The 24,166-nt window shown below is 36.4% G+C and overlaps 1 protein-coding gene across 1 annotated transcript in view; it reads left to right on the top strand.

Annotated features, from left to right (window-relative positions):
• The window catches only part of LOC149807106 (uncharacterized), a 166,214-nt gene that overhangs the window by 127,419 nt on the left and 14,629 nt on the right, over nt 1-24,166 (top strand). Inside the window, exons 32-36 of the mRNA XM_089962073.1 lie at nt 3,078-3,325; nt 10,100-10,240; nt 13,960-14,170; nt 16,808-17,342; nt 22,757-23,038. Coding sequence (XP_089818199.1) covers nt 3,078-3,325; nt 10,100-10,240; nt 13,960-14,170; nt 16,808-17,342; nt 22,757-23,038 — 1,417 coding nt within the window. The remainder of the gene's footprint in view (nt 1-3,077; nt 3,326-10,099; nt 10,241-13,959; nt 14,171-16,807; nt 17,343-22,756; nt 23,039-24,166) is intronic.

Genomic DNA, 24,166 nt, shown 5'->3' with positions numbered 1-24,166 from the left:
AAGCAGCAAGAGGTTTTCCCACCAGACTGCAGAAAATTATTGAAAAGCGGTGATTACTCAACAAAGCAGATTTTTGATGTCCATGAAACCAGCCTATACTGGAAGAAAATGCCTGACCGTACTTACATCTCGGTGGAAGAGAAGACTATGCCCAGTTTTAAAGCTGCTAAAGACTGCTTAGCACTTCTCCTGGGTGGCAATGCACAAGGTGACTGCAAGTTGAAGCCTCTCGATTTATCATTCTGAAAATCCCAGGGCCTTGAATGGTTATGAACAATCTGATTTGCCTGTCTACTGGTATGCTAATAAGAAAGGGTGGATGACCCATGCAATGTTCAAGCAATACTTTGAGAAAGACCTGCATTTTGAGTTGAAAATATATTGCCAGAGAGAAGGCATTCCATTTAAAGTCTTATTACTTTTAGACTATGCCCCCAGCCATCCTAGAACTATTGAAGACTATTCTGAAAACATTAAAGTCATTATATTTGCCACCAAATACCACATCCCTTTTGCAACCAATGGATCAGGGTGTCATAAAGTCTTTCAAACTGTATTATCTGCAGTCAGTTTAAAATGATTTGGTGAAGCAAACAAATGAACGGAACGTCACAGTGAAAGATTACTGGAAGACATTTAACATCAAGGATACCTTGCAATTTGTAAAAATGTCATGGTGAGAGTTTTCAGCACATTGCATTAATAGTGTTTGGACAAAAATTGTCCCCTGTTGTATCATTCTTCTGATGGCTTAGATATCAAAGACACCATTGGATTAACAACTAAGACCAGTGTAATGGCTGCAGTCAAAGTCAGACTAGCAGAAGAGACATTACAAGAGATTGACATCGAGCAGCTTTTGGAATCCAATACTGAGGAGTTCGCAAATGAAGACCTGTTGGATATGGAACAAGAATATTTGGATGAAGAACAAAAAGCATTAGCCACACAGCAAGAGGTTTGTGAGCAGCAACATACTCGGACTTTGACATTGAAAGTTTTGTCTGACATCGTAAGTCATGTCACTGATGCTTGCACTTTAATGGAGGATAATAATCCAGATATGAATCAAAGTTCACTTATTAAATGCAACATACCTGAGTTTAGAATAAAGTGACCCAACATACCTGACTTTAGATAAATTGACCCAAGATATCTGAGTTTACAAGAAAGTGACCCATCGTACTTGAGTTTAGATAAAGTGACCCAACATACCTGAGTTTAGATAAAGTGACCCATCATACCTCAGTTTAGAATAAAGTGACCCATCATACCTCAGTTTAGAATAAAGTGACCCAACATACCTGAGTTTAGATAAAGTGACCCAACATACCTGAGTTTAGATTAATGTGACCCAACATAGCTGAGTTTAGGATAAAGTGACCATTCATACCCGAGTTAGAATATAGTGACCCAACATAACTGAGTCTAGAATAAAGTGACCCAACATACCTGAGTAAGAATAAAGTGACCCATCATACCTGAGTTTAGAATAAAGTGACACAACATACCTGAGTTTAGAATAAAGTGACACAACATACCTTTTTTTAGAATAAAGTAACCCAACATACCTGAGTTTAGATAAATTAACCCATGATATCTGAGTTTACAATAAAGTGAACCATCATACCTGAGTTTAGAATAAGCGACTCAACATACCCAAGTTTAGATAAAGTGACCCAACATACCTGAGTTCAGAATAATGTGACCCAACATAGCTGAGTTTAGGATAAAGTGACCCAACATACCCGAGTTAGAATATAGTGACCCAACATACCTGAGTCTAGAATAAAGTGACCCAACATACCTGAGTAAGAATAAAGTGACCCCACATACCTGAGTTTAGAATAAAGTGACCCATCATATCTGAGTTAGAATAAAGCGACTGAACATACCTGAGTTTAGAATAGAGTGACGCAACATACCTTTTTTTAGAATAAAGTGACCCAACATACCTGAGTTTAGATAAATTGACCCAAGATATCTGAGTTTACAATAAAGTGAACCATCATACCTAAGTTTAGAATAAGCGACTGAACATACCCAAGTTTAGATAAAGTGACCCAACATACCTGAGTTTAGAATAAAGTGACCCAACATACCTGAGTTTAGAATAAAGTAACCCATCATACCTGAGTAAGAATTAAGTGACCCAACATACCTGAGTTTAGAATAAAGTGACCCATCATACCTGAATTAGAATAAAGTGACCCAATATACCTGAGTTTTGAATAAAGTTACCATTTTACCTGAGGTTAGAATAAAGTGACCCAACATACCTGAGTTTGGAATAAAGTGACCCAACAACTTACAAATTTCTCATCCATTAAGCAATTCTAATACATCTGATGTAAAATCTGATCAGGAGAGTCATATTACCATGTAGCCTCAACTTTTTTCACTATGATGCAGTCTTCAACTTATTTTAGTGTGAACAATGCCTTTTATTATTATGTTATAAGGCAAGAATAGTCATGGATCCCATTTCATTAAGTGCTAGTAAAATTATATGTATCATGTGATGAAGACAGTCTCATTATAAAGTGATATGCTGTATACACTCACTTATAAGTCAAGTCCAAATGCAAACTGCACAGACCATATCTGCCATTGATTAATGCACCAGCAGATCTGGGTCAGTGAAGTTTGTTAGGAGTAATCAGTAGAACAAACAACATAGACCCTGGTCTGCAGGTACATAATGCTATGGCAGATCAGTATCTTTGTTGTTTGCAGTTTGACTCTTATAAGCAATTATGTATGGTACTCTGTGGCTCCAGTGGATAGCATTATAATGAGGAAGTACAGTATTAATGTGAAACTTTTGTTTTGCAAATACAGATTTTTTTCAATTCACAAAAATGTAATTATGTAAAACTAATTTTTGTTTACTGTAAATTAGCTGATTCTTGGTATAATACAGGTGTTAGTTGATTGTTGATATATTCCAGATTCTTGATATATTACAGGTGTTAGTTAGTTGATTGTTGATATATTACAGGTGTTAATTTATTGGTTCTTCGTATATTAATTACATTTGTTAATTAGTTAATTAGCTGATTCTTTATATATTACAGATGTTGCACACACTGGAGACTCTTGACGAAGCTATGAAACATGAAGAAAATGTGCATGGGGAGTTTGGAAGTGAGGAGGAGGAGGAGGAGGATCAAAGGACATCCTCTGTCAAGACAGGTTCCCTAAAGGAAGCTTCCTTAACAGACACATTGACCCCTAAACAATCACAGAAATCCCCAACCATTAGTGCTCGGGCCTCTGCCCGAACCAAAAAGTCAGTCACCATCAAGGAGGACCAACACAGAAGGTTTTTAAATTTTGTCCTACTTTTAAGGAATATAAGTTATAGACCTTTTTTAAAAATAAATCAGGGTTTAAATAAGCATGCATGTGCATGTGTGTGTGGATATGGATGTTGCCACATAACTCCTTTTGCAACATTGAGATATCATTTGAGGTGGTATGTATATGTGCAGAATAGTGTTTTGAGCCATTCTCTGTCAGATGGGCTTTTGGTGGTGATTGAAATTGAAACAACTCTTATGTTTTTAGAAGATCCTTCATCCTTTGTTTGTTCGTTCTGTTTCTGTCTGTCTTCTGTTATCAGTTGTTATTGCTACATGGTTGCCAGCTTGAAAATTTTGTTTTGGCTACTACATGTGATGGATGGTCATATTGTCATGGTATTTTTGTTAAAATGACTGTTTATAATATATAAATGGTCATAATGAAAACTGTTCCAGTTTGACTTTGAACATGGCGACCTTGGAGGACATCTTGAAAGTTTTGTTTTCATTGTTCCTCCTGAATGGATGGTCATATTAACATTGGGTTTTTGCTTAAGGCTTTTTATGATCTGTTGATGGACCTAAATGAAAATAATGCAAATCTGATATCCAACAGGGTTGCCATGGTGGCCATCTTGATGGAGATGAACCTGATTTGTTACCATTCCATTTAAATTGTATGGATTATAGAGCTCTCAAATCTCCATAAGAAAGTTTATATCCACAGGAGAGTTCTGCAGCTCCAATGTTTGCTAAATACAGCAGTGGACTTGATTCTTCTTGACTATATTTTCTCACCCATGTGACAAAGAAATCTAGCTGTTTTGCTAACCTTACTTTTATTATCTCAGTCTAGTCATCTCAGACCAGTCATCTCAGTCAAGGTGTCTACACACTCAGAACTACTTTGAAAAAAAGAAAACCTTGTTGTCTTCTGCTGTGCCTGACATAGTTGTTCTAAAATCAAACAACAGCAACAACAAATATGTAACAAAAAACATAGTAACTTAAGGTCAATCCATCTTTGAGAACACACCATACAAAAGATTTCAAGAGAGACAAAGACACACACGCACATGATGTCGAGTTATTTGGTCTTTTTTATAGTTAGTTTCACATAGCATGGTCAGTTTTATCCTATATGCAGGCCTATCTCAGTACATTATCAGGTCAGCATCATTGAATGTAGCTAAAACCACCTAACTAAATTTAACTACTTCGTGTGAAACATATTATATACTGTTAGCTACATTTAATGATGCTGACCTGAAAATTGACTGCTACATATAGGATAAACTTCTCAATGCTGTGTGGAATGAACTATGGACAGAAAACACTGATCCATGCACATAAACTAGGCCTACACACTTCATAGCCTCGTGGAGAGACAAATAATATAAGCCCTTAACTGGAATTTCCTTGTCTTGGTCCAAAATCCCAACAAAGATTCTATTAATCAAGGGACACTCAGGCTTTACACATCACCAGCCACGAAAACTTGAACAACTACAAAAAACTTAGTAACAGCCAGAAATGTGTTATGCCAAACATGCTTTCTCCTACTTTTGTTAAGCATCTGAAATTGTGCCCCAGGTTGAATCAAACATATATCTACAATCTTTAATGACAAATAATGCACTCACCAGCCAGAAGGAATCATTGATATGTCCACACATTAATCCATAAGCAAATTTCATGGTAGCGCTTGTCATATTTCCAAGACAGAAAAAGTAATTATCATAGAAACCATGAACTTGAAAGTTCAGCACATTGTTATCTGCTAGAGTCCATATTTGGAGGGTCTCTCATACATGGGGGTAATTTTATAATCAGTATTAATTACAAAACAAGTATGTCACAAAACAGTTTCACCTCCTCCAAAGAAAAGGAGATTTATATTTGATAATGACACAGATCTCTAATTGCCCATGAATAATCTAATACAACATGTTACTCTTCGTTACAGCTTGAACTAAGTATAACTACAGTAAAGATGTTTACCCAGTATCATTTCATTATTTACAAAATATCGTTTCAAAATTGGAACTGATGAAAATGAAACATTTTCTTGTAATATTAATTATTTATTGTTAATCTTATATAACATCCATATATTAAATGTGATAATACCTCATTACTAGGGGCCCTGAGTGGCCGAGTGGTCTAAAGCACTCACCATTACGGATCACTGCCATCTCACCTCTGTCTGCGTGGGTTCGAGTTGTGGGTTTGGCCTATGTGGGTGTGTGAGAAAGCTTGCCAGTAGCTTCTCGTGGGTCGGTGGTGCTTTCCAGGCTTTTCCCGTGTTCTTCCTCCACCATTAATACTGGCCACCATGTATAGCCTATCTTGTACTGAAAAATGGCGTTAAACCCCACAACAACAACCTCATTACTATAAGATGTTTTATGTTATTTTTCTTTGCTCACCTGTATAAACTGTGTACTTCGGATGCAACAGTCACACAACAGCTCGCATTAACATATTTGTATTAATGAGCTGCATGTAAACATTTGGATGTGAACTATATTACACTAGTGAAGAGTTGTTTTTACTTTAAAGAAAAATGTTGGGTGAGAAAAATAATCTGCTTTGGGGTTTGGACCGAGACAAGGAAATCCCAGTTGCGGGGTTACATTATAGTTTATGGCTCCGCCTAATTGCAAGCCTCGTGGAGAGACATATAATGTAACAATACGACTGGGATTTCCTTGTCTCAGTCCAAACCCCATCATAGATTCTATATTTCTTGTTCTCTCTTCAAGACTAGTTTAGTGTCACCCATTTTCCAGTCATTTAGATCATCATGTTTTGATTTCAACCAAGATAAATGAGTTCCTGCATCAATAGCAAGACAATCCATAGCTTATGGCAGGAATTCCTCTGAAGAAGTTTCAGCTGGAGATCACAGTTTGTATAGAATCAGGCTCATAAGGTTGGGGCTCAACTGTTGCCCACTTCACCATGGTCAGCTGCAGCTGGAGTCCAGAGGAAAAATCACTTCATATCAGAGTTCTAGAAATGAAAGCCTGTTATTTATGGAATGAAAAGCTTTGTAGAAAAGTAATCCTTGTAATATCAGACTATTCTAAGGTGGACATTTACCTCCTCAAACATGGTGTGGACCAAATCACCTAACTTCTATGTCCTGATCTGGGACTTTTCTAAGTTGGTGCTTTCAGCAAAAAGATTAAAGACCAGATCTGACACATTCCCCACAGAGTTGCTGTTTTGGCTGATTTATTGCCAATTCACACCATGTGGTCCCTTCATAAATTGATTTTTCATTGTTTTTTCATACTTTTGGGGCACCTAAAGATCAGTTTCTTTGCAATGAGGTGGAACCATAAACTATCCACCTTTCTCACTCCAGTCCCAAATCCAGAGGCTTGGGTTGATTAGTGTAGTGCAGTTTCTGAGACTACACCATCCCTCAAGTTGTTCTTGTTGGTAGAGTAATTAACATAATAATAAGAGGTCATGTCTACAAAATGGTTCGGGGCCCAGAGTGGCCGAGTGGTCTAACTCGCTCTCCATTACGGGTCACTGCCATCTCACCTCTGTCTGTATTGGTTTGAGTCTCAGATTTGACCAATGTGGGTATAAAGCTTGCCAGTAGCTTCTCGTGGTTGGTGGTTCTTTCCAGGGGTTTTCCCCGGTTCTTCCTCCACCATTAATACTGACTGCCATGTATAGCCTATTGTATGCTGAAAAATGGTGTTAAACCCTACAACAACAACAACAACAACAAAATGGTTCTGATATGTCCAAGTTGAATGATTTACCTGACAGTGATAGACAACCCCAGGAAGAGACTGGTAATGCCTGTCCTGATCAAACAGCCCCAGTTCCCACTGTGTCATTCTTGTCTGGACAGACTTCTTCATGCCAAGATCTTGTCAGGAGGGCCTTGCATAGAGAGAAATTTGAACCTTCAACTTTGGTATGAATCTCACAAGCTAGAATGCTCTTCATTTTGTCAGTTTTACAAAGGACAGTGGCATTTTTTATAGATGGGTGCAAGGAAACCAATATCATCTATTTGATCTTTTATTATGCTACATTTTTCTCAGTTTTGAGGAGAAAACGTTTGCTCCTATTGCCATAAAAGGCTACTGCTGCATGAATTTCAGCAAATTCAGGCATCATGGTGCATCATGGGATATTGGTCATGACCAGGACCTATAAGACTTACTAGCGTACTTTGACCTGAATAGGTCCAGATCTGTGAGCGAAATATTTCATGGGTCTTGAAATGGCTCAGTTTTGATCCTTTTACCAGAACCTTTATGAAAATTGTATCGTACAAAACATGATGTTTGATAGCCTTATCTTCTGCATTCAAGGTAATTGACACGGTTTCCCAAATTATCTCTAGATCAGATCAAATGATTCTGTGCACCTAATGATGCAAAAAGCTTTCATAGGTAAGAACTGGTTACCATCTGCAGGCAACCAGACATGTGTTCCATAGAATTTGTTCAGGTATGATCCCTTTATTTTTCATACATGGTCAGAACCACAAAATGATAATTATTTATTTTACTTATCATTTTTTGTACTGTGAAATTAATAATAATTTTTTCATGTATGAAACATTACATGAAATATGGTAAATATGTACCAATCTGAAGTCTACATTTTTTTAATTCACAGTTTCCTATAAATATCACTACCTGATATCATCTGGTACAAAGTCCCAATAATTCATCCTCATTGTCTGTTAAAGTTAAGAAATCCTCCATTATCATCTAGTAAATCATCGTTGTGGTCTAGTCATCATAAATATCATCTGACTCCCCCTTACCTTGGCCCCACTGTCATATGCAGATGCTTATTTAGAGACCAAGATTGAGCTTTGTAATATAACACTTTGATCATAAAATTTATGAAATCTATTACAGGTTGCAACTGAACACATGTTGTTTGGCACAATCAAAATAACCACCCTCTGTTACTTGCCACTGTTCCACACTCGTGGCACAATCAAATAACCACCCTCTGTTACTTGCCACTGTTCCACACTCGTGGTACAATTAAATAACCACCCTCTGTTACTTGCCACTGTTCCACACTCGTGGCACAATCAAAGGGTTGTCATATGAGATAACATGCTATGGGATTAAGGTAAATTATTTACTGGAAGAGGCAGACCTCTGCTTGGCACTGAAAAAATACATGTATTTGCTGCTGAATAAAAAGGTTTGTCAACTGGAAAACAAAGTGAGTGATGTCTTTACAAGCACTGGCAGAAAACTTGTGTATGGTGAACAGGTACCCTATAGCTCATTTTGTTACCATTATTTTCAACAGATGAGTACCCAGATACCCATTGGCATCTTTATTAACCAGTCATAATACTATTAAGTGCTCTCACACATTGCTGTGAGCATCCTGATGGATATTTTATTAAAGATTAAACTGGTAAACATTCAGTATTTAGGTAACTGCCTACTGGCAGAAAGGGGGGTAATTTGTAATACTGGTAGTTTCTTTCTATTATATAGATGGAAAAGATTTTTTTTTTATCTTTCTGGATTTGAGATGTAGCAGAGTTGATTTACTTTACATTTATTTGATCAGGTAAGTATTCCTGTAAAAACAACATTTACTAAAGGGTAACTTTCTTACTTTGTTCAAAATTAAAATTGTGCTGAGCTGATTCCACAAAATAGCAACAACTGCCACCTTCAAAGCATCTTTTTTTACTTCTCCTGAACAGATAGTCATATCAACATGGGGGTTTCAGTGAAACGCTTCTTGCAATATATTGTTTGATTGTAGATAAAAATAATGACAATATTGCCTTACAACATGCATATTACATGAAAATTTATTTCACTGCTTCAAATTCTCCTGCATAGCTGGTTATACCATCATATGTACTTTCTTTTACTATTTTCAATATGTCATATTGACATCGGGTTATCACCAAATCACTTCTTGCAATGTCCAGTTGTTTTTAAATGAAGATTGTGCTGATCTGATGTCCAATATGGCCACCCAGCAGCTAATCTTGAAAATCTTGTTATTGCTACTCCTCCTGAACAGAAAGTCATATTGACCTGTGGTTTGCACCAAAAGACTTCTTATGATGTTCACATGGTCCTCAATGAGAATGGTAATGATCTGAGGTCCAATATGGCTGAACAGTTGCCAGCTTGAAAATCTGTTCATGACGACTACTATTCTCATAAATGAATGGTGACGTCAGCTTGGGCTTTTTACTAAAAGTCTTCTTATAATGTTTTATTGATCCTAAATGAAAATGGTTCTGATCTGACATCCAATATTTAGTTAACTTAAAAATCATATTTTAGTTATTCCTTTCAAATTGAAAGTCATTTTGACATCATCAGAAGAGTCTTCATGGTGTCTGTTTGGTCCTAAATGAAAATGTTTTATGGCCACCATTGTGGCTATCTTGAAAATATTGTTAATTCAACTACTCCTTCCAAATGGAATGCTATATCAATATGGGATTTCTAACAGCAGACTTCTTTATGAAACTTAGTTGGTCCTGAATGAAAATGGTGCCAGTCGTACATCCAGTATGGCAGTCTTTTATATAACTAGCAGGGAAAGAAAATAATACCAAAGTATGGCAACTTTCTAATCTTCAACTATATCAGAGATGTTTTCTTTCCAGGATAACTAACTTAATATATAAAGTCATATACTTAATTTGATAATTTAAAACAGAATATTCTGAATATTCTAGTGATTTACTCACAAGTTATCAAGCCATGTCATGAAGGATTAAATTTTGTAATGTAATTTTTATTTGCATCCAGGTCCGATGAGACCAGAGTGTCAGGGTTGAGTGGTATCAGTGATATCATTGGTGAAATGGTTGCCCAGGGCGATATTGACTTGGAGGAGGCAGGGCTTACTGATGCAGAAGCTCAACGACTGGTGAAGAAATCAGGTATAAGGTATGTAGAATTAGATAGAAGACAGTACTCATCATGCCTTTGCACAAACCATAAACATGGGGCCTGGATAGTTCTGCAGTTGCAGTTATTGTTTATCACCTCTACGGTCCTGGTTTTTATAACTAGTTCTGAAACATGTAATGAATGACTAATAATAATGGGAATTTATATGACTTATGCATCGCAATGGCAGTTATTGTCATGTACTTTTGTCTGGTTTACGATTTGTAGCATACACCACTACTTGCATGACCTGTACATTTTAGCAAACTTCGAACCAGACTTTTTTTTTTTATAAAACAAACTCTCCTTAGTGTTCATGTGTACAAAAGAAAAATAAAGATCATTGGTATTTGACTCTGTTTTTGTGTTGCTGGTCATTCACAGCAGCGTTGTTTAGAACAATCTGCACTTTGCCTGCAGACCAATCTAATTGGTCATGGTTACATAAAGAGCATTCAATAAAGGTCAGTGGTATTTATCTATATTTTTACAATGCTGTCATTAATAATAATGCCAAAATGAATATTTTGCCTGAAAATAGTAGTTGTTCATGACAGTACATTTATATAATAAAATTGATTGTGCATGCCAGTTTTGGGTGTAACTGACAAGTGATGGTTCATAGCAGAGGCCACTCAAGACAGGTTATACTGTACATGCATAGATAGATTCTTCCAATGATTTTAAGACACTTATGAGCAATCTTTACTATAGTTATGGATTCTGAAACACTATGAGTACTCTCAACTAGTGTAATGAATTTTAAAACACTTTAAGAGTACTCTTGGCAAGTGTAATGAATTTTAAAATGTATGAAAACTCTTGACTAATGTAATGGATTTTAAAACACTTATGATTACTCTTGACTATTGTTATGGATTTTGAAATGTGCAAGTGCTCTTGACTAGTGTAATGAATTTTAAATTTATCAGCATTCATGACTAATGAATTTTAGCAATTTGTAGTAGCTTCAGCTGGAATTTAATGAATGACAATCAGTCACAAACATCTTTCAAAATTACCAGTTTATTATTTATAAAGAAGCAGTTTTGTACAACCAATCTCAGTAATAAAAAAAGAACAATATTCAGGTTTAGGATAGGCTTTGGCCAATTATGAATGATCAGAAACATCGTTATCACTTCAGAAGGCATTAGGACTGTAGTGTGAGCATATTTCCCCATCATGTAGTTTTTTTTAGATGCCCACCATAAGGTTATTATATTACAATGTCCATCCATCAGTCTGTTACCAGTTTTGTTTTTACATAATAATTCAAGTTTTGCACCCTCTACAGTTATCAAACTTTGTGGATTGCATGCACTTAGGTTAATGAAGAAAGCTATTGATTTTGGGGTCAAAAGGTCAGAGATCAAGTTACTGTGACTCAAAGAAGAAAAATGGTTTCTGCACTATAACTGTAACTATAATTCTTGGGTTAAGAAAAAGGTCAAAGGTCAAAATTATTATTACTGAAAAAAGATAAATGGTTTCCACACTAAACTTTCAGTAGTCTAAAGCGTACCTTCACCAAAGTTAGAGGTAATAGTGGCTCAAAGAAAGTAGAATTGCAGAATAATTTTTTCTCTAGAGAATCTTCTTTGACCAAATTTTGTGGTTTATTATCACTTAGAGTAATAAAGAAACAAAATTGGTTCTGTAGTCTAAATAGTATAGTAAAAAAATAATGGTTTCTGCAAATTAAGTTTAGTTCAAGATGCATACCTTGACTATTAAACATGGGACAAGCTGATAATGTGACATTCACAGTACTCATGTTGGAAAATATTGTAAATATCACAGACCTGACAACTTGATCTGATTTCAACATTGCTGTTGCTTTAGTGATTGGATTCAATATTGCCTTCACTAACCAGTGTTATCAGTACTTCTACGTCTCTCACTGGGGGAATTCCCCATATTTTTGCTATTGTAAAGCCTATTTTAAAGAAATCAATGACTGGCCATAATAATTTAAAGAAGTACCAACCAGTTTCTAACCTCTCATTCATCTAACAAAATTTGTTCTATCCTGACTTGTATGTCATCTAAATTCAAATATTCTTTTTAACAATGTACAGTCTGCATAACACCCTGACCATAGTGCTGAAATTGCCTATCTGAGAGTAGTTAAGGACCTTCTATCAGTTTTGGATAGTCTTAAGATTACATTCCTCACCCTCCTTGACTTGTCTGCTTGTCTGTGGCATTGACACGATGGACCATGATATATTACTTCATTTTCTCCAGCATGTACATGGTATTCATGATACAGCCCTACTGTGGTTCAAGTCCAGTTTAGTCAACAAGACACAAATTATATCTATAAATGGAAAACATTCCAGCCCAGTTGATCTATGTTTTGGTGTTCAACAAGGCTCTTTACTCAGCCGCTTTCTCTTCATTCTGTACACTCAGCTACTATTCAGTGTCATAGATCAACATCTGGTGTCTCAACAATTGTACACTGATGATAATCAATTATACAAATCTAGCTGCCAAACTGTATTGAGGCAACCATCTAAAGTGTAGAGAAGTGAATTTTTTACGTGAAGTCATGGATGACATGTAACAAGCTGCAGATGAAAGATGATAAAACTGAAGCCGTCCTGATCACGATGCAAAGACCTTCTCATTCTCCTCCAACAATAGGTATCGGAATACCAACATTACATTCACATGGCCGCATATGTGGAGCTGAGATGGCTCCACTGGCAATTTTCTTTCAGTTGATGCCACTAAAACACTTGTGTGTTCCTTTGTACTTTCAGGACTGGATTATTGTAATTCACTTTTGTCTGGTTCAACTCAGTATCTACTATAGAAACTTCAAAAAGTTCATAACACAACTGCTCGGATTATGCTTAGAGTAAGAAGACCTGAGCATACCCCCCCACACACGCACACCCAGCTTTGTAACCTCCACTGGCTACCCATTTGATCCAGAATCAAACATAAAATCTGTTCACTGTGCTTCATTTCGTTAACTAGCTCCAATCCAATATAATCGTCTGACCTCACTCATGTGTACAAACTTACACTCTTCTTCCAACACTCATATTCTTATTGTTCTCACTGTTAAAACAAAGTCATATGGACAACATTCTTCTGCATACCAGAGCCCAGCTATGTGGAACAAATTGCCTATTGAACTTAGACACAAGAACACTGATCTTGTTCAAGAGTACTCTTAAAACTCATCTATTTCGACTACAAGAACAAACTGAATGACTTAACAATGTTTACTTCCTTAATTATTGTCGGCATATTTTTGCATTGTAATTTCATGGTGTTTGTTTTTGTAATCTTGTTGTTGTGCATGTTTTTTATGTGTTTTCTAATATTGTAAAGTGCTTAGAGTTTCTAAAGATTAGGTGCTGAACTAAGTCCACACCTTGTTATTATTACTCTTAATACTGTAAAATTGGTTCTCATCTAGTACTTAAAAAGTTGCTATCACTTAAGAGATATTTACTTAGATTTTTGCTAAATTTAGCAATATTTATCTATAAAAGACACTCAGGGGACCACAAAAATACATCCTTATAGAGAGACATTCTTTAAGTTATGTAGAGGTTATGAATTATCAGAATGTAGGAGATAGGACAAATACATGTTGTCAAATATGAGGAGTTGTCCTTTATGCTGAAATGAAATTTTCACTAAGGCATGTGTCATTATATACATATAACTCCTGTTTGTCTTCCCTTCTTCAGTCAAAGATTGGAGCAGGAGGAAGTTCCTCCAAAGAAGTTGGAACGGAAACCATTACCTGGAATGCGAGAACATAAATATGATCCTGAGGATCTCAAGGAGTGGATCTCCACAAAAAGGGCAGAGAGGATGGGCCAGTACAAGCAACAGCTGGGAGAATTACGGGAGCGAGAAATCAAGCCATACAAACCCAGACCAGATGTATTTGATAAGGTATTGATACATGATAGGCTGTATTCAATTCAAATTGTAACTTGACTCATTTCCATCTTCTACATTACACAGCATTGAGAGCATACAGAGAGAATTGTAACCAACAATAGGCAAATCAAGTAATCTTGTTTGATAAACATTATGATGTCCAGACAAGTAACTAATAAACACATAGTAGCAAAGGCATCAAATTGCTGAGCCAAATGGTAACTTAATAAACCCAGACCAATGGACATGGACCAACTTAGGCCAATGGACATGGACCAACTTTTGCCAATGAACATGGACCAGCTTAGGCAACTTTGCATGTGTTAGAGATGCCTCACATTTATACCAAATGCTTTATTTTACGCTCTTGTGTTCCCACTCATTGAAGTCAGCAAAGCCGTACAGATGTCACATTCATCAGTCCATCTATCCCTCCATTCATTTTTGAACAATTTGGGTTCTGAAAGAGAACATTTACTCCAAATTATTTGTGTTTACCAATTTAGAATGCAGATTTTATTGATGAGACCTCAGATGATTCCAGATTTTAGATTTCTTTCATCATCTGAGGTTGCCTATCCTCCTAACTTTCATTTCCACAGTGTTATCAGGGACTGTTAGATTCAACCAAATTGGGCACATGTTCATGTCAATGAGACACTTGTTGTTGATGCGACCTTACATGAAATTATTATTCCAGGATTATTCATCATCATTTTCCGGAGTTATACCCCCTGATTTCCCATCCTCCTGATTTTTTGTTTCTGTAGAATTACTTTAGCAAGGGTCGTTGGATATCAACCAAATTTTGTCAGTCAACTGTTGATTGACAAAACCATTTATTGAATATCATTTACAGGAGTTTGATTTCTAGTGTTTATAATGTCCTTTACAGGAGTTTGATTTCTAGTGATCATAATGTCATTTACAGGAGTTTGATTTCTAGTGTTCATAATATCATTTACAGGAGTTTGATTTCTAGTGTTCATAATATCATTTACAGGAGTTTGATTTCTAGTGTTCATATCGTCATTTACAGGAGTTTGATTTCTAGTGATCATAATGTCATTTACAGGAGTTTGATTTCTAGTGTTCATAATATCATTTACAGGAGTTTGATTTCTAGTGTTCATATTGTCATTTACAGGAGTTTGATTTCTAGTGATCATAATGTCATTTACAGGATTTTGATTTCTAGTGTTCATAATATCATTTACAGGAGTTTGATTTCTAGTGTTCATAATATCATTTACAGGAGTTTGATTTCTAGTGTTCATAATGTCATTTACAGGAGTTTGATTTCTAGTGTTCATGATGTCATTTACAGGAGTTTGATTTCTAGGGTTCATAATGTCATTTACAAGAGTTGTGGCCACTGGTTGGTCCACCTGCTTTCTTTTGTTTCTGTGGCATTGCTGTACCAAAAATTACGGAATTTCAACCATAATTGGCATGATGAAAACTTGAACAAGTTGGATTTCAACCATTCTATATGGTCACTTAGATGAGTCATTAGTGTCCATCCTCCTAATTTGGGTTTATGTATCATCCCTTTACTGTTATAATGTTGGGTTTATGTATCATCCCTTTACTGTTACAATGTTGGGTTTATGTATAATCCCTTTACTGTTATAATGTTGGGTTTATGTATCATCCCTTTACTGTTATAATGTTGGGTTTATGTATCATCCCTTTACTGTTACAATGTTGGGTTTATGTATCATTCCTTTTCTGTTATAATGTTGGGTTTATGTATCATCCCTTTACTGTTACAATGTTGGGTTTATGTATCATCCCTTTACTGTTACAATGTTGGGTTTATGTATCATTCCTTTTCTATTATAATGTTGGGTTTATTGTATCATCCTTTTACTGTTACAATGTTGGGTTTATTGTATCATCCCTTTACTGTTATAATGTTGGGTTTATTGTATCATCCCTTTACTGTTACAATGTTGGGTTTGTGTATAATCCCTTTACTGTTACAATGTTGGGTTTATGTATCATCCCTTTACTGTTATAATGTTGGGTTTATGTATCATCCTTTTACTGTTATAATGTTGGGTTTATGTATCATCCCTTTACTGTTACAATGTTGGGTTTATGTATCATCCCTTTACTGTTATAATATTGGGTTTCAACTTTATTTATTGTACACTTTTATAGTGATGAGACTTTGAATATATTAGATTTCCAGTATTACATGTAATTATTTAGAAGAATTAGAGCCCAATTCTTCTAAAGTTGTTTTCCCAGCAAAAGTTCCTCTATTAATAACCCTGCCAAGCAAACTGTAATGAGTTTCTCACCCATCACTTATAGCTGTAGTTACAGTATAACACATTATTCTTTGAATAATGATTAATAATGAAAAACAATGTGCCTGAGCAAAAAGCAAATTAGATTAAATGATTTTGAAAGATGGTCATCACCATATATTTTTTTCCATATTTATGGATCACCTGTTGACAACCTCAAAACTTCAATTTTATTATACAGCTTACTCATACCAGCAGTTATTTGATTTTAGCCACAAGAAATTCTTTTTTAATTTGTATATTGCACACTACAGCAAAACAATTTGTAGGCAAAGACTACCAAATAATTTCCCATGTTATCCTCGTACAAAAACTGTTGTATTTCTTGCAGACACTGTCTGGTAGAGAGCTAGAAGCTGAGAAGAATGCCAGACAACAGAGCCGCAAATATTTGGAAAAGGAGAACCTTGCCAGGAGAATGTTAGATGCAGAGGACTTGCTGGGTGATATAATTTCTGACAAACCAAAGCTTCCAGAAGAACCTCCACCACGAATCCCTAAAAAGAAAACTGGTGGTCCCAGAAAGGATCTGTCTCCAAGCAGAACTAGGACCCTTGAGAGAGATTTCAGCCCTGAGCTTCAAAAGCCAATACCCAAGAAAAAGTCAGCTCTCAAACCACAAGACTACAATGTGCCCTCTGCAGAACTGTATGGGGAGGAAGAGGATGAATATGTGATGGAGAGAGATCTGTACTTGCCTTCAAGGGAGATAAGTCCAGTTAGAACAGAAATGGGTCATAAGCCTATTCTTGTGCAGGAATACAGTCCAAACCGGATCACACAAGAGTTCAAGAAACCTGTAGTTCCTAAGTTGAAGCAGAGTCTGAGAAGTGTGGAGGAAGAACATCAAGAAGCAGAGACTACAGGTAAATAGTGAGAACCAGATAATCATATGATAAAAATTACATATATGTTATTACTGATTCAAAGATGTATTTCATTTATCATGGTTCAGTCAATAAGCACTATGAAACCTGTCTATAAGGTCGAAGTAAGTTTCACTTGTTCATCAGTTCTTTAGGAGTCACCTGACAGCTCTGTATTGTTGTACCTTAGTATGTATATACAGTCCTACACATATATCTCTTAGATCCTCAGGTTCAAGGTAATATTATGAACATAAGTGGGATGTCAAAATAAAGGTTGCTGGGGCTTGGGGGGTGGGTTGCTGAATAAAGCAAATTTCTCTTTGACCTGCATACAAGTGACATTCATTTGTCAAAAGTGAGTAGGAGTTAAATGCTACCTGTGCTTGTATTGGCCTAGATACATAATCATCTTACTGAGCTACCAAGGGGATGAGGCTATTCATAGGGAAATTAAAACCCATTAACAAGTTATGAATTCTCTTGAACTATCACTAAAATTGGTAATGACAAATGATTGAAAGACATTTAATGACATTTTTAAGGGATGTTTCACAAACATTTTTATGAGTTGCCCCTCATTCAAGTTCCTTTGTTTCACTAAACTGTTAATTTGATTTACATTTTACTCCACTATTGGTAGTCGTCATAAGCATAAAATAATGTTAAATTTTCTTCGTCAGGAATGGAAATTTTCATGGCACAATAAAATGTGCCAATTGCCAATTACTGATCACTTTGGAAAATGCAACAGTTGGTCAGGTTCATTTGGTTTTATTCAAGTTTGGTGATGACTTCCTTTGATGAAGTGTGTATTATTTTTATTGAAGATTGTAGCTGGCTTGCTTTAATGAAGGCTGCATGCAGTAATTGAAATCACAGCAAAAGGAGAACTTTGGAGGACCAAAATTAATGCTTGTTTGTGAATGTTACAGTGCCATTATAGCCAGGTGGCACATTCAGACAGTTAGAACAAAGTATGGTCAGAACTGCCAGCTTGTTGACCTCAATTAATTGAAAACAAAGAATTTGTTCAAGTTGAGACCTAGGGCTTCTGTTGAGATATACATTTATTTTTTATCTGGTTGTCAACATAAGCCTGGCAAATTTGGAAGTAAGAACAGACTCTGCACCCAGGACTTTGCGTTTTTATCCATATAGATGGTTTATTCACTTTTTCCATATAGGTGGTTTATTGGCGTGAGTGATGCCATTATAAATGAGTGGGACTTGTATCTTTGTATATCATCTTTAAGTTGGGCATATTATGTAATGGTGTTGTCCCACTGTACATCAATCCATCTGTCTGTTAATATTTGCTTCTCTTGCCCGTAACTTTTTAACAGGTACAGACATTTTAATGAAACATGTCCCATGTATATATTGTGGCTTGATGGTGTGTTATGTACCAACACCTGCCACCTGCATCTTGGTCGAGGTCAAAGCAAGGATTAAATATAATTGTGTGATTTATTTCCTGACTGCAGTTAAACTTTTGATATATTAAAGATATTAGAATGAAACTTTGCCCAAGTAGATATTGTGTTTCAATCCATAGCCATGTCCAATACATCAAAGACAAAATCACAAGAGAAAATATTGTTCTCCTTGAATATATTCCCCACTCATGCATATTCCACTATTCATGAATCCAACCCTAATGAAAAGACTAAATTTTCATCATTTCTATCAATATACCCTGTAGACAAGTGGAAGAAACTGCTACCTATTATCTCCCCCTTGCTACAACAAGGTGGCTCCAGTTTTAAGCTTTTCCTAAGCACTATCAACATAGTACTGCAAGACCAAATCCTTGAATACAATACAGTTCACTTGATTTTTCCTTTCTCCACTCTTCATCCTGGGGGACTTAATCCCCTCCACAATATTGTTATGAAGCGGAGAGGTAAATACCTACAAATTACTACTGCATCGAGACAGGTACACTTGTTGGCAACTCCACCATGGAGGGGGCTGGTCAGCATTTCTGATTGATATTTGAATAGCCAATGCATGAAGATCACCCATGGAAAGACTGAGACATGAAGTGTTATTTACAGTTGGATACCACTTGAAAAATCAGTCATCTTTTTGTCAGTTATTTATTTGGATAATAAACAAAATTGTAAACATATATTCAATAGAAGTGTATTTAGAAAAGGCTGATCTGCTTCTGTTGCAGTAATTTTACATTTTTGCTTTATTCAAAGAAATCTCAAAAAATATATATACTTACATAATGAGAGGCAGACCTTTTGACTTCTTTTGAACAGCATCAATTTATCCTAACAGAAAAAGTAAGCCAGTGAGATATGGAGTGTAATCCTCGGAGATATGGAATGTTACTTAAAACAAAGAAAAAAACAGCAGAAAAGACATAATTTACACTGAAATGCAAACCACATGCTGAGCCCTTAAGCAGTAATGGCAGTCACAAGGATGAACATGTGCAACTTTGTACTAGCTCACTTCTGACTGCATATGTACTGTGAGGGACTGACCATTTAATTTATGGGTCTACGATGTTCTCTCCAACTTGGATATATTTTTTTTTCTTTCATTACAAGATAAATTTATTTCAGGTGAAATAATGAATGGAATAGCACCTTTCTTCACTCAAATCACAGCAAGTCAATTGTTTCCAAGTCTTTCAAAACCCTCCTCTTCCCCACACTACTGGTTGGTGTCATACTCTTTGATTTTTGCCAGTTTTGGCTCCAACTATTTGGGCAAATTGAATACACAATCAAAATCATTTAAAATGGGCTTTGAACTTCATTTGTCCAACCCCCTTCACTTTCAGCGTCTCCTTCAGTGACAGATGATGTCAAATTTGGAGAAAACTGAAATTCTACAGGAGATCTAGTCTTTATTTGACAAGCAGGTAGTGGAGATGGTGGTTTTAGTTTAGGTTTTTTTAGCACCAAAAGCCAGCAAAAAACCTCAAGACCTCAGCCAGCTCAACAAATATCTTGATGCCTGAAGTTTAAAATGGAAATGGCACAGTCAATGTGACTTTCCATAAAAGGGATGAATTTGCAGTCATTCTTGATCAAACTGATGCACATTCTCAGATCCATGTTCACATGAGATCATGCGAGTTTCAGTTTCATGCACTCCCATTCATTCTCACCATCAATCCTTAGCTTATGCAAGAAATGATCTACTGTTATGGTTGACTTTGGACAAGGATGTATCTGTAACAATCTTCCAAAAATAAATGGTAAATTCAGTCTTCATGATGGGCAGAGATGGTATTCAGTCCCTTTTAGGTCATCTAGGCATTTTGTCCACCTGGGCATTAAATTTCTGACCAGTCTCCCTCAACAGGGAGTGGATTGCAGCTAGAGAGTTCTTGCAACTTTTTGGTTTGCTGAGTGCAGCAGCAGATTTGATTTTTTGGGCTTCCTTATCATGGTTGACTTGACTTAAGCGTTATGATCACAGCTAAAGTAGTTATTATTCCTGTGTCAGAGGCACAGCATACATTGGCACATATCAGGAATTCCTCTGGATTAGCCCCAACCAGAAGTTATAGTTTATATGGATGCCAGTTTGTATGGTTGGGGAATGCACCTTTTGCTGTGGGGTTTAGAGAAGTTACCTCATCACAATCCTGGTTGTTTTTGTAGGGTTTAACACCATTTTTCAGCACATGATAGGCTATACATGGCGGCCAGTATTAATGGTGGAGGAAGAACCCAGGAAATCCCTGGAAAGAACCACCGACCCTTGAGAAGCTACTGGAAGCTTTCTCACATACCCACATTGGCCGAATCCGAGACTCGAACCCACACAGACAGAGGTGAAATGGCAGTGATCCGTAATGGAGAGTGCTTTAGACCACTCAGCCACTCGAGGCCCCCATCACAATCCTGGAAATTAGGTTGTGATCAGTGCTTGTCATTTCTGGAAGGATCATCTCTTCAGGAAAAATAGTTCCTATCATGTAGGAAAATTTAGTGGTGGTGACCTGCCTCTTCAAACTGGGGGGGAGGGTGGTTAGATTGTCTGCCTTGGATGGGGGAGGTAGTGGGTTTGATACCTGGCCATGTCATATCAAAGACTTATAAAAATGGTACTAACAGCTGCCTCACTTGGCACTCAACATTAAGAGGTTAGTGTTAGGACTGGTCGGCCTGGTGTCAGCATAATGTGACTGGGTGGGACATCATGCTACATGTCTGCGGCATGATGCCCCAGTGCTAGACACCACTATAAACTGCCACACCGCAGACATCATAGCGATATGACTGAAAAATTGTTAAAGCTACATTAAAAATCCAAATCACACACACACACAAACTGGGGGGAACAAAATAACTCTGTCTAATTATTCTGGTTTGCACATTGATGCTTCCAAATAAAGATAGCCATCCAGATCAGATGCACTCCTGACAAGCTTAATTTCCTGGATGACACACTGTCAAGAAGTGACCAGATTCTTCACACCAAGTGGTCCATTCATCAGTTGGTCTTTCATAAAATTTGTGAACTTTGGAGGTAGCCAATGATAAAAAAATTGTGACTAGGTTCCAGATTCTTAAGCCTAGGCTGTGGATGCACTATTGATAGGCTGGGAAGGCTTTTTTATACTAATCCAACTACACCACCCTTTGTGCTACAGTCTTGCACTGAAAATAATACAGAAATTGTGGTTCAGGACTGCAAAGTGATTCTGATAACCCTTCTCAAGTAGGGCAAGTTCTGGGTGAATGGTCTGCTTGATCTAGCAATAATACCAAAGAGGGCCTCAAACAGCCACGGTAACAGGTGTTCCACCCCTGCCCAGAATGGCTCATCCTTCATGCTTGGCTCATGTCAGGATAGCCTTGCAGGGAAAGAAATTTAAAACATTATGTATGGAGAGAATCAACATGCTAAACTATTGTCCTTAAGTCACAGTCGTTAAAATAATGATTTTATACATTCTTGAAAGTGTCCATTATAGAAAAGACATAGAACAGTTTTCTTTTATATAACTGCCTTTCAAGAAATCTTTCCTGTACATTTTCATCTACTTGTTCACCAATATTTTTTAGACCTTTTTCTGTATCTGTATTTACAGATTTCAGATTCTGTTGATGAAATTGACTTTTTTGTAATGGCAAAGGGTAGACATTTAGAAAGAATAAGACTGTATATTGTATACTGAAGAATTGCAAATAATTTGTTCAACAGGAAAAATATGAATGCTACACTAGTGGTAAATTATGTTTGGTAATTATATAAATTAGTCTGTGTAGTAGAAAAGGTAAAATTAGAATTAAAATTGCACAAATATTAACGTATGATGTCCATTTCTTAAGATTCTGATAATTATAGCTACAGTGGACAAAAACTTTGCTTGTGTTTAAAAATACTTAAGTTACTGTTGCTTCTAGCTCAATTTATATATTTCCTTTCATTTACAGATGACTTGATGGAGTACACAAGAGCAGTACAGGCCATGGATGTTTCAGAGAGTCAGGAGATTGCTATGAAAGTTATAGAAAAACCAAAGAAACCTTACAAACCCAAATCCTTCACAGAGCTTGTCCGTCTTCAGAGACCAGAGATTACCAAAAAGGGACGTCACTCTCAGATACCCGTGGCTACAGAGGAGCTCTACACAGAGAGAACAACATCTGTTAGCCAGCCACCAGAGACCCCAACATCTAGGGAGATGACTGAGAGAGAAAAGATGCGAATATATGGTAATGGAAGATTGTTTCATTTTTTAAACTATTTTCCTTAGTATTTGTTAATTTTTTATGTCTAACTGTTATCTCTTCAAAACAAGACTCTAAGGTACCAACCATTCAGTTTTCGAGGGGTGTGTTTTTTCTTCAACCTATGATTTTTTTCCCTCTCTCAAAATAATTTTTTGAACTAACATAATAGATCTAATTAGTTTGTATTTTTATACAGAACAGAGCAATATTCTTTTTTCATGGTATTTTGTGATCATAATCCCTATTTCTTTCCCCTCCCCTGAAAATTGTATGATGCCCAAGGCCATTATGAAGATGGTAATATACATTGTATGTATTAATCAGAAGCCAATTCAAATAAATCTTACAGACTTTTTATATCTTTTTAGAAGGATAAAGTTCACAAATTTTATGAAAGACCAACTGATGAATGGACCACTTGGTGTGAAGAATCTGGTCACTTCTTGACAGTGTGTCATTCAGATAATTTTAGTTTATAACTCATTGCCCACTTGTAACTTTAACAAGTCAGAAGTAGTTTCCTTTTAAGCTAATGACATGCAGCAAAATAACAGTTTTCTCACAAGGTGTAACAAGGATCAGTTGTTAGACTGGAAAGGGTTTTCTCACAAGGTGTAACAAGAATCAGTTGTTAGACTGGAAAGGGTTTTCTCACAAGGTGTAACAAGGATCAGTTGTTAGACTGAAACAGGCTGTCTGACAAGATCCACCAAAGACCAGATGTTACACTGGAAAGGTTTTTTTTCATAAGGTGTAACAAGAATCAGTTGTTAGACTGGAAAGAGTTTTCTCACAAGGTGTAACAAGGATCAGTTGTTAGACTGGAACAGGTTTTCTGACAAGGTCCTCCAAAGACCAGATGTTACACTGGAAAGGGTTTTTTCATAAGGTGTAACAAGGATCAGTTGTTAAACTGGAAAGGGTTTTCTCACAAGGTGTAACAAGGATCAATGTTGAGCTGGAAAAGGTTTTCTGACAAGGTCCACCAAAGACCCAATATTACCCTGGAAAGGGTTTTTACATAAGGTGTAACAAGGATCAGATGTTAAACTGGAAAGGGTTTTCTCACAAGGTGTAACAAGGATCAGATGTTACACTGGAAAGGGTTTT

Source organism: Sinohyriopsis cumingii, chromosome 1 (genome assembly GCF_028554795.1).
Source record: "Sinohyriopsis cumingii isolate HCF-2022 chromosome 1, ASM2855479v2, whole genome shotgun sequence".
Taxonomy (NCBI): domain Eukaryota; kingdom Metazoa; phylum Mollusca; class Bivalvia; order Unionida; family Unionidae; genus Sinohyriopsis; species Sinohyriopsis cumingii.
This window is presented reverse-complemented; position numbering and strand designations above follow the sequence as displayed.